This window comes from Pimephales promelas, chromosome 10 (assembly GCF_988280905.1).
Source record: "Pimephales promelas chromosome 10, fPimPro1.hap1.1, whole genome shotgun sequence".
In the NCBI taxonomy this organism is placed as follows: domain Eukaryota; kingdom Metazoa; phylum Chordata; class Actinopteri; order Cypriniformes; family Leuciscidae; genus Pimephales; species Pimephales promelas.
The window spans coordinates 14,790,726-14,806,695 of record NC_142778.1 but is presented as its reverse complement, the minus strand read 5'-3'; the positions used below and the strand labels follow the sequence as shown (position 1 = coordinate 14,806,695).

The following is a 15,970-nucleotide window of genomic DNA, read 5'->3' as shown; positions in this document are numbered from 1 at the left end:
GCAACACCCTAGCAACCACCCAGAACACCCTAGCAACCGCCTAGCAACACCCTAGCAACCAACCAGAACACCCTAGCAACCACCTAGCAACACCCTAGCAACCACCCAGAACACCCTAGCAACCACCTATCAACACCCTAGCAACCACCCAGAACACCATAGCAACCACCTAGCAACACTCTAGCAACCACCTAGAACACCGTAGCAACCACCCAGAACACCATAGCAACAAGCTAGCAACACCTAGCAACACCCTAGCAACCACCTAGAACACCGTAGCAACCACCCATAACACCCTAGCAACCGGGTGGTGAGTTTTGCCACTGCAAGCACCACTTCACATTTTCCTCTGGAAATGTACATTCTAGTTAGTGGTGCTTGCTGAAAGCAAGGCAACACTATTACTATTGTGTTTTTTGAGTCGGCCCAAAAGTTTGGCACGCTACTCCTCCCGCAGTTTTTGTCACACACCCATGAATGAGGTCTCAAAACGTGCGGAATATTCGGGAATGGTGTGCTATGACTTTTCTAAGCGATCGGGGGTACGATGTTCGCCCGAAGGGCGAACAAATTTCCCCAAAATCCCATAGACTTAACATTGCGACAAACTTTGACGACTCATAGCTCCGAGCGAGAATTTCACAGAAGCCTGCGATTTACCACATTTGAAGAGGCTGACAGGCTCTGTAAGAACATACCTCACAATGGGGTAAAAGTTGCACCCCTGGGGGGCAGGAGCTGCCCAAATTTTCCCCCATTGACTCCCATGTTATTTATTATTAGTGGTGCTTGCAAAGCAACACTATTGTTATCCTGCATACTTATTATTTTTCCTCTACTTCTTCTTCTTATTCCATACAAATTTCGGCGCGCTACTCCTCCCGCAGCTTTTGTCACAGACCCATAAGAGAGGTGTCAAAACGTGCGGCTTGTTCGGGAATGGTGTGCTATGACTTTTCTAAGAGATCGGGTGTACGATGTTCGCACAGCGGACGAAAAAGCGGCCAAAAATGTCCCAAGTCATTTCCTATGGGGAATTTTCAAAAATTCTAATCCCAACTGTCACTTTCTCACAGACACAAAAAGGGGCCTGACAGCCCTATTTTGACAGCTATTTCAGCCATTAAAACTTTAAAATGTTGAGAAATTTGTCAGCTATTAAAGTTGTATTCAACTTTTTGATATCTATTATACTTTTTTCACAATCTCTACTTTAGTCTCATGATGTTTTTCAAGCCGTTTCTGAAATTATAATGGGAGTGAATGAGAGAGACTGTTCAGAGCTAGAGCACGTGATGTCATAAGCTAGAGTGAGCCAGCTTGAAAACTAATGCTAAAAAATAATTTTTAAATCGCTGGCCTGGCCACAATCTTCACTCTTTGGCCATGAAAATATACTTAAAACGTAGGTATTTTTGTTGTGGTTCCTCTCGTGTGTTTAGTAAATCCCTCGGACTTATAGTTTTTTCTCTGTGTCCTTCCAAACGACAGGAGTGACAGACGATCCTCCATTGGCAGCAATTATAAATTCAGGTCAAACTTTAGTAATCAAAGCATTACGGACCAGTTTTTTAACTTGCCAAAGTGGTCCCTTTTTTTAACTCTATCCACACAAAAAATACATCACAGCGATCACAAAGGCCTTGTCTCGCTAACGGTCAGGTCATTTCGCTGATACAACCTATAGTTTTGTCTCTAGGGAGGTTTGTTCGAGGCCAAGTATCAGCGATTTTGACTAAACATTGGGGGATTTTCAAAAATTCAAATCCCAACTGTCACTTTCTCACAGACACAAAAGGGCCTGACAGCCCTGCTGTCAGGCAGACCTCTCTCTCTCCCTAGGAGGATTTAATTTATCAAGCAGCCAGTAAGTAATGGCCTAAAATCTTGATAGCCACACCATAGCAACCGGTTACAGCACCCTAGCAACCGTGGGCAATAGGCACGAGGCCGCAGGCCTCGTGCCATAGTAAATAACTCTATAAAAACTCTATAAAAACTCATTTTAGAGACTAAATAGTAATCATCTGTTAAAAAATACACGCCGACATCACAGACCCCTGATTGAGGCGTCAAATTGTGCGGATTATTGAGGAGAGGTGTGCTGTGACTTTTCGTAGCGATCGGGGGTACGGTGTTCGCCCCAGGGGCAAATCATTGGGTAAAAAAGTCCCATAGACTTTTAGTGTTTTTCCTACTATGGTAAATTGCATAGGGATTTTGTATTGAACATAGCTCTGGATCACAGTGTCATAGAGACAAGGGGGCGGGCTCATTTTACTCAGACGACCAATCAGTCTCTCAGCATCATTGTGAAGCTATTAAGCCACGCCCTAGCAACCATTTAGAGCACCTTAGCAACAACTCCCATAGACTTCCATTAAAAGAGATCAAAGGGATATCTCAGGATATAAGTGTCATAGAAACATGAGGGTGGGCTCGTTTGACTTGGGCCAGCAAACAGCCAATCATGAATCACCTCAACAATTTCTGGCCATGCCCTAGCAACCATTGTAGAGCACCTTAGCAACCAAAATCCAAAGAGGGATATCTTCCATTCTGAATGTCATAGAGGCATGGGAGTTGGTTTATATCATTCATACTGACAAGCAGCCTTTGGAGTTTCATGATTGGCAACTACCAAGCCACTCCCTAGCAACCAAACAGAGTACCCTAGCAACCATTTTGCAAGACTTTATCTCTGCATCAAAACATCGTATAGAGATGGGGGTTGGTTCATACATTCACATTGACTTTGGAGCTTCATGATTGGCAGCTGCCAAGCCACTCCCTAGCAACCAAACAGAGTACCCTAGCAACCATTTTTCAAGACCTATATCTCTGCATCAAAACATCGTATAGAGATGGGGTTTGGCTCTTTTTACTCATGTTAGCAAACATGACTTGCTACATGCTACACATGCTAGCAGTGAATAGCTACATGCTAATATTGATTAGCTAAGTGCTAAATCATGCCATGAATGTTATAAAAACTCTATAGTAACCATATGTGAACACTACCAACCACCTAGTAACACCATAGCAACCACCCAGAATACCATAGCAACCACCTAGCAACACCCTAGCAACCACCAAGAATACCCTAGCAACCACCTAGCAACACCCTAGCAACCACCAAGAACACCCTAGCAACCACCTACCAATACCCTAGCAACCATCTATAACACCCTAGCAACCACCCAGAACACCCTAGCAACCGCCTAGCAACACCCTAGCAACCACTCAGAACACCCTAGCAACCACATAGCAACACCCTAGCAACCACCCAGAACACCCTAGCAACCGCCTAGCAACACCCTAGCAACCACCCAAAACACCCTAGCAACCACCTAGCAACACCCTAGCAACCACCCGGAATACCCTAGCAACCACATAGCAACCACCTAGCAACACCCAGAACAACTTAGCAACCAACAATAATACCCTAGCAACCGCCTAGCAACCACCCAGAACACCATAGCAACCAGCCATAACACCCTAGCAACCGGGTGGTGAGTTTTGCCACTGCAAGCACCACTTCACATTTTCCTCTGGAAATGTACATTCTAGTGTTGTGAATACTATTCTCCAAGACAAAACTTTGGCACGCTACTCCTCCCGCATTTTTTGTCACAGACACATGAATGAGGTGTCAAATCGACCAGCTCGTTTAGGAGAGGTGTGCTATGACTTTTCTAAGCAATCGGTTGTACGATGTTCGTCTGGCGGGCGATAAATCGGACAGAAAAAGTCCCATAGACTTAACATTGGCACAAAATTGGTGAGATCATATCTTTTGAACAGAAGGTCATAGAGACATGGGGTGGGGCTCATTTTACTCGGCCTATCATGCAGCCAACAAGTAGAGACATAATAACTATATATTTATGCCCTAGCAACCACTTAGGGCAGCCTAGCAACCATAAATCAACATATTCAAGTCATTTCTCAGCTTCAGAAAATAGAAGAAACATCGATTTTGCCTTTTTTGACTTAGACTGTCAACTAGTGTTTAAATATAATCTCATACACTGTATAATCACACCATAGCAACCATATAGAATACCCTAGTAACCACCTGAACATATGAATAAGCCATATCTCAGTTGAATAAGCCATATCTCATCACAAAAACATTGTACAGACGTGTTTGGTGTCTTGTATGCAATCATGTGCCACACTCTAGCAACCGAGCGAGCTTTTTGCCACTGCAAGCACCACTTCACATTTTCCTCTGGAAATGTACATTCTAGTTTGTTATTGCTATTCAGTTCATTTTGAAGTTCATGTCATGTATTTTTACTCAATGTGTAATATAACTGTTAATTTCTGTAATTTTTTGTTCTGTTACAGTTAGTAAAATTGTACAATTAAAATTGTAGAATTATATTAAAAACACATGATTAAAATGAATTATAAAATCTAAAGACTCCAACATTTGGGTCAGGTTTGATTCTAAGTAACATTATGTAACATTGATAATGTAACATTATTGTTGTTACACATCAATAATGTAACATTATTGAAAAACTTTTGTCAGTACAAAAAATGCTAAACTTTGACAAAAAGTTATTTTTTTGTGTTATAATTGTGACTATAATATTTATATACGAATCGAACTGGAAAAACTTGTGAAAAGATGCCTAGTTTGGTCAATCACATTACAAATAGCTTATGGTGGAGGTCTATGGCGATCTAGTGGTTAAAGTGAGTGTTTTTATTTTATTTTAAAACTACATTTTCCCAAAAATTTTACAGTAAATCATTTAAAATGATCCATGTTATCCCCATAAATGAAAGTTAGAAATTTTTTTTATATAAAGTAAATATGACATAAAATGCTGTATTTTTGTAAAAAAAAAAAAAAATAAAAAATAAAAAGCCTATTTAAATATTTATTTATTTATAGAACTTTAAAAGATATCAAAAATCCTCCAAAAACTGCACAAATGTTGAGTAAAAACATTAATAAACAGACTAAAACTACATTTGTAAATATATATATATATATATATATATATATATTATTCTGGTACAAAATTAAATGTTATTGTCTGGGGTCCCTGGAGACCCCAAAGATAATGAGTGTAGACACAAATGAAGATAATCAGAGGGTTAAGCTTGAAGTCTGAACATCTATCCAGACATTCTCATGCAAAAATGTCTTGATAGTCTCTTGAATTCATTGTTCCTTCAGTGATTCACATGTGTCCTTGGGCCACTATGAGTCAATATTTTTCAATATTTTTGATACACATCAATATTTTTCCTTTGTCCACAGTGGTTTCCTATGTGTTGTGTTTTTCTGATAGTGGGCAAAGGGAGAATAGATTTGCAATCCCTGCGCCAGTGTGTGCATTTATTTAACAGACAGGCCTTCTGTGAAACCCACACTTACAATCTCAGCTTCTTAATTGACTTCATTTAGCTTCTGGATAAGTCTTAACACAGAGGTTTACTTCATTTGTCCAGTCTGCCTTGCTAATATTTTGGACCACATTTTATGAGTAATCAATGCAGAAATCAAGACATTTTCAAAGGGTTCACAAATTTAGTCTTGTGACTGTACGTCTAGCTTTAGTTTCCCTTTCCTGCCATCTGGAAGTAATTGGAAGGTTTAGGCAGGTCAAATGGCCCCTCGCTGTACACTAAATGTACGCCAATAACATTACACACATGTGCAGCAGTGCTGTCTCTTTTTACCAGGGACCACTGGCCTACCGTTATATGTACATGACTTCAGGGAGAAGCTGTGGGTTTAAAGTGCAGGTCATCAGCTATCCATCAAACATTGCTCCAAAACATCAATCAAAATCAGAATGCAATCTGCAGTACAGAAAAGGGGATAGACTGGAGGAGTGATAAAGAGCCGGAGGCGTAATGTAGACCTTAACGGGTGAATCTCATGAAATGTTAAGACAAGTCCCAGTCAAATTTCACCCCAAAATCAAAAGAAACAAATAACATATTTTGGGCAGGAATTTAGAACTCTATACCAAGTAAGCTATCTGCGTGCATAATAATAATAATAATAATAATAATAAATGTAAGAAGTATAAGTACAGTACACTTTAGTATTTGTTGTACTGATAGCTTAGCTACTCTCAGATTAGAATTTAGAAGAATATCAGTAGCCAGACAGTTTCTGGTCCCATTGACTTCCATAGTATATTTTTTTTCCTACTATGGAAGTCAATGAGACCAGAAACTGTTGGGTTACTGATATTCTTCTAAATATCAAAAAATTGGCTGAATGGATTCAAAAACGGTAAAACTCGACAGTTTAACTCTGGGTGAGTTTATAAAATGAGCCTGTTTCCAAAAAAAGTGGAGAATTCCTTTAAAATATCCGCTTTCACAGCATAAGTTCATATGTTTACAGTTTGGTCCCATGGACTTTTAATGTATTTTTCGATAGGTTCCGAGTGCCTGACAACTGTGAGGGGGGTGAATTTTTTTCCAACTCGTTAGTTTAGATCATATTTACAGTAGATATAAAATGTATGACAAATAAGGGCGATTAACTTTGATTGACAGCTAATAACGGGCTTGACGTCTCAGCCATAATCTGACACAACACATCATACCACCTCTGTATCCTTTCAGAACATTTGTATTTTGTATTTCCCAAGATTTTCCAGTATGGCGCCGCCCATACCCCCCATGAACAGCCTCAAACCCGTTCTTCAGAGAGTCTATGGGTGACGTCACAGACGCTTTGTCCATATTTTTTTACAGTCTATGATCATACTTCATCCCCGACTCAAAAAACTGTCATGTTTCTATACAAAATGTTCGAGTTACAGCGCATTGAACTAGTGCGATCAAAAGCGGAGCTAGTGTGAGAGTGAGCAATTTTATCAGAGCCTCTCTGTGATCGCGGCGACAGTATTGTGTTGGAGACTTTGTATATTATCGAGGTCGAAGTATTCATAGTACAGATGGGGGTAACGTGAAGGCAGGGTGGGGAGTCGCAATAGAGTGCACACTCAACGCGCGCGAGGCAGATCTAGGCATGCTCGCGCTTATGATCTGTGCTTTGCCGTAACAAATGATCTTTTAAACTAAACAGGTCTTGTCTACTTGTGTTTGTGTGTCATATGAATAAAATATGCCCCATACATGGAATCAAAGTGCCTACTGTATGTAGTAAATGGAAAATCTCTACAGCAAAACGCCAACCACTATACATGCATACGGTTTGTTCTACCATTTATTAGTAATGATTTACACAGTTTGTTTACTACTTACTATATACCTGAGCATTCAGTATTGTGCAATATAGCATACAGAAGGTGATGGACATTTTGGTGGGAAAGAAGTGCTGCATTTTATCATTTAAACATGTGACTATTCAAGAAAATTCTATAATCCAAGATTGCTGCCACCATATGACGTCATAATATGCAAATTAGATTGAAATTTAATCCCTACATAAACTTTAGATCATCCTTAATATTTCTCCAATTTACAAAAAGTATCTATCTTGTTTCACTTTTAAGATATAGTCTTTTGAATTTAAGATGTTTTCTGACTCTTTCTGACTGACACACACCTTAAGCATGCATTCAGAAAGTTGCCTCTCTCGGAAAACATGCAATCCTGAATTCAGTTCTCTTTCTTGGCTTATTGTGCTTGAACAACCAGGTACACAGAATACTGTTAAAATGCCCATTGTTACGACTGCAGCACGTAACACAATGAAGTCATCGCAACTCAACTCAAAAGGGAATTTATTACAAAAAATACGACATCGACACTATAACCAAGATAATGAACAAAAATGAAACACAACGAAGGAGCACAGAAAGCCGCCTGAAAATCTCGCCCCCCTCAGATTTGGCCGCTTGGACTTTATATGCCAAACATCCACAAAAACCACAGGTGCCGGCGATCAGTCCCTAATAAAGAAACACAAGAACACTCGCCCCCTAAAGGACAAACACATAACAGACAAATTAAAATCACAAATACATGCAACACCCATCTTGGCAAGTATCCACTTAAACATGGTCAACTTCTAAGTGAAAGTAAACAGTTTGATAGCTTACTCCTGTCTATATTCTTAATGTTAATCCAATAAAAATAAATAAATAAATACAAATAAATCACTCACTGGTATTGACTGAATAAGAATCGGTGTATATTTAATAATTTCAGTGAAGACTACATTATTCTACATTATTCAATAAATGTAGTATTTCTTACCTTAAATCTACTGTTACAGAAACACAACGACTTTTTGGGTCTTTAGCTTATTCACCGTACCCCAGAGTTAGATAAGTCATACATATCCTTTTCATCTCCATTAGTGGTACGTGTGTTTCATCTTCGTGAGTGATTTTCTCGCAGCATCTGAGAGCCCCATTGTGCTTTTCACGTGTTGCGCTAATCACTTCCCCCAAGTAGCAGTGCTTCGCCTTCTGAGAATATAGTTCCCAGTGTATGGTTAAAAGATGGCTTACCCTCTATATGGTTAAATTTTGTACAAGCTGTGACTTTACAAATCACAACATATAAATAGGAAAATGTTGCCTTTATTTTCTCACTTATTGGGAGCAGTATGCTAGCTGGAGCCATTTACTTCCAGTCTTTGTGCTAAGCTAGGCTAGAGGTGGGTGGGTCAGACAGAGTTACATTACGCACGGAGATGAAATGGGTATGTATGGACTAGGGATGCAAATTATTGATTAATTCATTAATCATAAGTTGATCAACCTTAACGATCGCTCGATTTATGATTAACTGATAAGCGGCTATTTTCCTGAGAATGTAAATTTCTCACAGTATCAATAGTGTCTTTAACATAAAAAGCAAAATATTGCTTATATACTGAATAAAAATGCATGTTATATTGCTCAATTGATGTTTTATTGTAACAGTTGGGATACGGTACAGATAATGGCATTTATGTGGTTAAATTAAAATAGATAAAAAAAATAATTGTGCACTAGCTCGCCTGATGCATGTGAAACATTAAGCAACATAAAATACATTTTAAATAAAAATCTATATGGGAAGGCTTAGCCTACACCAGTGTTGTGCAAGTTACTTCCAAACTGTAATACATTAGGTATTACTTGTTACTGTTATTTAAAAGTAATTCATTACCTTACAATATTACTGTCCCAGAATTGTAATGCGTTACATTACTCATGTATTACATTTTAGTTACTTTCACCAAAATAACTAAGTAGAACTTAACTTTTGGACTGTAACGATATGCAATATGAAACCGAAATCGCGATTCGCCACACGACGCCATCAACGAACCTACAGAATCGCGACAAACCTCTTCCAACTCCAGCGTTATTCTCCTTACCGTCCATATCCAATGCTGCCTTATCTTTAAATTAGGCTATTAGTATTATTTGAAGTTAACATTATAAAATACATAGACCTACACCACAAAACTAGTTGAGGATAAATTATTTAAAATTGGGGAAGTCCAGCATTATGGACATGATGACATTTGCAGTCAAAACTTGAAATAAAAATTCTCAGAAAATACATGTATTGAAACATATATAGGCTACTTCCTTAAAGGACTCCAGACATTAGACAAATATCAGTCTATGTTTTATTTTTAATATTAGGGAAAAGACACACATTCATGCGTGACAAAAAAATAGGAGGCAAAATATATTTTTTGTAATTCTGTTAATTACACTGCGCAAATCGGATGAGGAAGGGTTGGCTCTCCAGTCTCCATAGAACCTAAAATATTCATTTTATTTTAGTTTTCGTGTTCGCATTTATGAGGAAAAAACAATGTTACAGACGCGACCGCTCTGAACTGGCACTAAAAGACTGCTTTAAAACTTTCACATATACTGTTGCCTTTAAGAAGTAAAAGCAGACAATACACTGTAATACAACTGTAATACAAGCCTCACTGAACATGTAACGAGTAAAATATTACTGAAAATTGATTAGTAATGCCTTACACTACTGCATTACAGCAAAAAGTAATATGTTACTGTAATGTATTACTTTTGTAATGCGTTACTCCCAACACTGGCCTACACTATATTAAGCCTACATATAATAATCTAAACTACTTGAATGAAAAACTTGAAACATTAGCTGCAGCACTAATAATCCCCCTTAGTCTGAGAAAGGTGACCTGGAAACATCAAATATAGTACTGAACACAACTTAAATCATACCCTAGGAAGGTGAAAGTAAAATTGGAGGGAAGAGTTTCCCATACGTTATTTGTGACTGATCGCCACATATTGATTTTTCTTTTTTTTTAACTAAGCCTATTTAAAATCGTATTTGATTGCAGATTGCAGCACTACCTCTCGCGCTCTCACTGACTCACCCGTACCTCTCGGTCTCTCTGCACAAATCTGTCCAACACATTGCTGTTAATGTTGGAGACCCAGCTTTAAAAATAGTTATTAGCCTAGCTAATAAGGAGAGCTAAGTTATTGTTAGAATACAGCAGTATTTTCGAGGTTAGCATGCTGGTAGTCCACACTGTTTTGACCGCCTGCTGTTTGGTTTCTTTTATGCTGCCTCAAGTTTGTGTCGGGTCTCTCGAGTGAGAATCTCATGTCATGTTCACATTGTTCAATTAGAAGAGAATTAACTTAATTTAATCGAGTAAATTCTTGTCAACAATTAATCAATAATCGATTAAACATTTACATCCTTGTATGGACTTAAATAACCCTGGGGGATTCGGTGACTAAGCTAAAAAAGTCGGCGTGTTCCTTTAAATAGACCAACTGTCCTTTAAGACATTAAAGCACTGTTTTTGTCATTTGTATTTACTGTATTTGTTATAGTTAAATAAGATTTTGATCATATCGCCCACAATTAGGAGAGATGTCCCATATGTACACACAAATGTACAATGATCCTTTTTGCCGAGGGCTGGCCATCTGTTAGAGACATCAACAACATCTACCTCTCTCAGTTCTGGCAACAAGGGGCACCTGGACTGGCACTAGTCAACTTTTAACCAGCTTTCCCATTAGCAAACTGAGTGCTGGACAAACTATCGTCTGCTCCTGACATATCGTATTATAATTGCATATTACAGCATCCAGCAGGGAATTTCTATCAGTTGGCAATCTGATGTTCCTACACTGCTGTAATGACATCCTCTCCAGCAGCCAAGGGACGTTCCAGCTCCAGGACAAAACATTCACACACTTTCATTTAAACATAAACACAGGCCTCTGTGCTGGTATGCAGAGATATGGTAATATCTATTATTTTCTAAAATACTTTTACCGGTAATACTGGTAAATACATTAATTACAAATTTGAGAGATGTTGGCGTACAATACTGAACCTTTTTGTTAAACTTCTTGTACACTCACACTTTGAAAAACATGCCTAACAACAGTGTACTGAACATGGTGTCCTTTTCTATTGTCTATAAAACTAAAAAACATTATTATTATGCAAAAAAGGATATGCAACATGAAACAAACACTTCAGCCCATATACTGTAAGTGTGCGTGAGAAATAGATTCATAAAGGAAGAAAAGAGATAACAGACAAATAACCAGCTGAATTAATTGTTAGTTACATAACCAGAGAAAATGAGTGAAAACAGTTGAACAGAGAGAAAGAGAGAGAGGGAATGGAAAGAGGGATGAAGTGGAGAGAGTGTGGTGGCGTGGTGGGGTTTGTTTTGCTTCAGATTTGAGCGAGTAGTGTGACTCAGGCTCCCCTCACATATTGTATACAGACCGTGTACCAGAATAAACATCACACAACGATTGAAAAAAAAAAAAGAAAAAAAAAACCTTCTTTTTTCTTTTTATTCAATTTTCAGTTGAATCCCAGACACAGATTTTGGGGGCCGTACTCGCTGGTGGAAATGAACACCATCTTATTTTCCTGGAGGATGTCCCCTTGTCATAGTGTGCAGAACGTTCCCAAATTTGACAAGAACAAAAAATAAATAAAAAAAATAAAAAAAATTTGCTAACTGCATAACACGCTGACAAACAGCCACTGTGCAAGTAAGACATGTGACACAAACACACTATTTTGAATCAATGCATTGCTACAAAACAAATGTTTATTTTGCAAGCCTCAAAGGTGAAATGTTCTAAATGTGTCATTTCAAGCTAAACAATTTTAGAAGAAAAACTGAGTGTCCTAACCAGGCTCAAAATCATTCAAGCAATAAGTTATCATCTTATCATGAGTTCTTGTCCTACTGGACACCACCGTCAGCAGTGTTACATGATGAAGATAATGTTTGTTAATGTTTCTATTTTAGTTGCTTTGTGCGAGCTACAGAACAACACACAATGTTTGTCTAGGACAATTACCAAAAAGTTTGAAAATGAGCCACAGTGGCAGAATAAATGTATTTAAACTAGAATCAGAATCAAAGGAAACGGCATAACACATTCTGGAATGCACACACACACACACACACACACACACAAAAAAAAAAAAAAAAAAAAACAGAGACAAGCAACAAGCAAAATCTGGAGCACGGTGAATTGCACGTATCATCTGCAGTGCTCACAAGGTCTTACTTCAATGAAATGAAATTAAGACTCAAGGGTTTAGTCTTATTTTTATTAGACTTATTAACCTGATAGGACAGCAAACTTTTATGTATAATAATATTCTAATATTGATGTTGAGCACTGGCCAACTCGAAAATCACACTCCACATTGTTGTATAATACACATAAAAGATGATGAAAAGATGACGTTGAGTGACAATTTTTCTGTTTATTTTAAAGGGGTCATGAACTGGCTTTTTAAAAAATATATATACATTGTTGTCTGATGTCAACTTCGCTTGGTTTTTACATTCAAAAACATCAAAATGAATAAGTAATAGGCTATTTTCTACCCTAGTTTTGAGCCTAGCTCAAAAACGCTCGATTTCTATGGGCATCTTGCATCAAGACTTGGAAGTAAACGACCACTGCTGTGAGTGGATAACAGTTTTGCACATTACAATGAGTTTCAACTCACTCGTCAGTACACTTGGGGGAAATTGTTTTGAACACGTCCAATGTTGTAAAATGGCAACCGGAATGATTCGCCCATACATGTTTGAGCCAGAATCCGTGTGTTGCACCATTCGGATCAAATATAAAAGGCACGGCACCGTTTTTTAATCTTAATCGGTCTGCAAATCCTGTCTCGACCTGTCTTGTTTACAAAACAATCCTCAGTGAAATGAAGCGTACAAACGGACAATGTTTTACCCTCATCAGCTTAAAAATAAAGTTTAACCATGCATTCTTATTGGATTCCAGAGGAAGCATATGCAGCGACTGTCTTCTTCTACAACCAGGCACTGCACACTATTTTGTAAACGGCAAGTATATTGCTCGGTAGCTCGATCCGGTTTGTCATCACTAGATAGGCCTATGTTATTTAGCTATGCGTGTAATGCACGAATCAGTGGGCGGGGCTTAACTGGTCATCTTGAATAGACATTGAACTTCTTCCACAGGGGTGGTGTTTTATCCTCTTTGTCATAGTTTCCCACTTTGAAAAATGAGTCGTTTGCTGAGCCTGATGTTAATAAAAGCTTTTATTTGACTAAAAAAAGGCATTTTCAGCTCTGAAACTTACAGGATATTCTTATAATATGATGACCTCTTACTGTAGATGTCAAAAGCTCAGAAAATTTGATTTCTCAGTTCACACCCCTTTAATACAAAATTCTGCCCTCTCAATTGCTATATCCTAACAACAGTTTTTGAGTTCTGTCATTTCCTTATGGAATAAGTGGTAAAGCTAACTTTGTCCTATCTCTGCAACAGGATCCAACCATTCATACAAGCTGTACCTTCATATCCTCCCACTTTAGCCAAATCATTTCCTGTTTTCTGTAGTATCCTGCCGGGCACAATAACAGCAGGGGAAAAACAGAGGCACATTTGGACACTGTTTGAGAGATATAATTTGTGGTGTCCAGCTCACCTTTTCTTTCGTGTGACAATGAGAACATCATTGAAGAGGAAGAAATAGACCTGCTGGCGAGATGTCCTCTTGGAAAAGATCCCATTTTCCTCTACGAAAGCCGTTAGCTCACCACGCTTCACCATCCAGCGGGAGGACGACACCAGTGGGAATGGCTGCAGAGAAAATGTGAGAAACGAGAAAGTGTGAGCCAAACAGAATCGTTAATGTTTTTAATGCAAGACAGATGACATGAAAGAAATTAAACAAGGCCTCATCTTTCTCCAAATTACATATATTAAGAGCAGTATATAAAATAGTTTGATAGGGGTGTGGTATTTTGACTCCAAAACAATAATATAATAAATCAGCCAGCTTTAAACAAAGATTGTCTCAAGACCCCAGAGAATGGTTCCATTGCTTCAGTTATGCTCTATTTAGGAGATTTCAAGTCAAGAATAGTGTAAAAAAAAATCCATTCCAATTTGTTTTACCAATTTAACTTATAAAATAATAATAATAATAAAAACCTTTTTATTATCAATCATTGCTGCCACTTTCAAGGACAAAGGACTGAAGCACTCGAAAAGACACTGGGGACCCTATTTTAACTAAAACGCAAGTGTAAAGGCCCGTACACACCGGGACGAATATCAACGCGCGTTATTCGTCAGCGTTTTTCAACGCGTTTTTTTGTGTTCACACCCAAGCGTTTTTTGCTGACGATGAGCCGAGTGAACAAATTCATTCCCTGAAATTAGATGGCGCTTAATGTAAAACAGAAATAATAATAGAATACTATACTAGGATGATCATATTCATGTCTAAATGTTTTATTATGACAGATAAAAAAAAAATGAATGAAATGATGATAGAAATATTGTCTTCTGTATTAGAAAAATAAATAATAAAATAAATAATAAATAACTAAAAGAAATGCCTCCAAATGTAACAAAAAAATAGCTCTCACAAACTTACAAAAACGAACTAACAAAATCTATTTATATCTTTAGCTTTCATTCTCTTTATCCTGTTTTTCTTCCTCGTCCACCTTGTTTGCCCATCTATATTTTGCTGTAGAACTGATCTTTCCCAGCAGTTTTTTTTTTTTGCAGATAGAGACAGACTGATCATTCACTGTAGCAGCTACAGCATTTGCGGCAGATCAGAAAACGACCACAGCGGCATATTTGTAATGATTAGACACAGCTTCCACCGTTGAATGAATCAGCTGTCCTTCGTGTCAAATATACATTTCGAATTAATAATTGTTCCTAGATTAACAAAACCTGCAGCTCTCTTTGACTGAAATCCTATTGTAAACATAATCCTCTGATCATTCGGACTTGTTGTTTCCAGCCATTTCGGCGCGTGACATACGTCACTCACCAACACACGTTAGCGATTGGCTATGGCAGATCGTGAGTGACTCTGGGCAGATCCAATAGATTTGAACTTTAATAGTGAACCCGCCTACAAGGAAGTAAACGTTTCTCAATGGAGAGGGGCCAGACTCTATGTACAAATGAAATGTACTAGAGTCTGGTTGAACCAGGCTAGTACATGGGTAATAAGGTTTTTTCATCTTCATGTAAACCACAATGATTTCCCTCATGTGTTAATATTTTTCTTTGTTATAATTTATGATTTGAAAAAATAAAAACTGCTGTGTTGATGAGAGAATCAAAGCGCGTTGTGCACCCGCTACATTATGGCCAAGTATGCGCGCTTAAAATAGCATTATGAACAACGCGCAACGCACCACTGACTTTAGACCAGTTTTTTTCTGGTCAGTGGCGCAATTGTTTTCTGGAACTGTAAAATAGCACCAGGGAATGTTTGCGCCGAAATACGCCTCCTTTTTGCGCCAATCCTCCCAGGGAGCGCAAGTTCATTTCCTAGTTTACCGATGTGCGTCTTTTGAGGGAAAAAATCACGCTTTGTGCGCGTGCAAAATAGGAATGACACATGCGTTTGTGTATAAAGTCATTTGCGCCGGGTGCAAGATAGAGCCCTGGGTCTAATTCACTAATAATAATACAAACAGGAGAACTCAGAAAAGGAA

General features: G+C 38.2%; 1 protein-coding gene across 1 annotated transcript in view; it reads right to left on the bottom strand.

Moving 5' to 3' along the window:
* Positions 1 to 15,970, bottom strand: part of LOC120486021 (rho guanine nucleotide exchange factor 26) — a 134,875-nt gene that overhangs the window by 27,170 nt on the left and 91,735 nt on the right. The window contains 1 exon segment of the mRNA XM_039681860.2: positions 13,927 to 14,081. Coding sequence (XP_039537794.2) covers positions 13,927 to 14,081 — 155 coding nt within the window.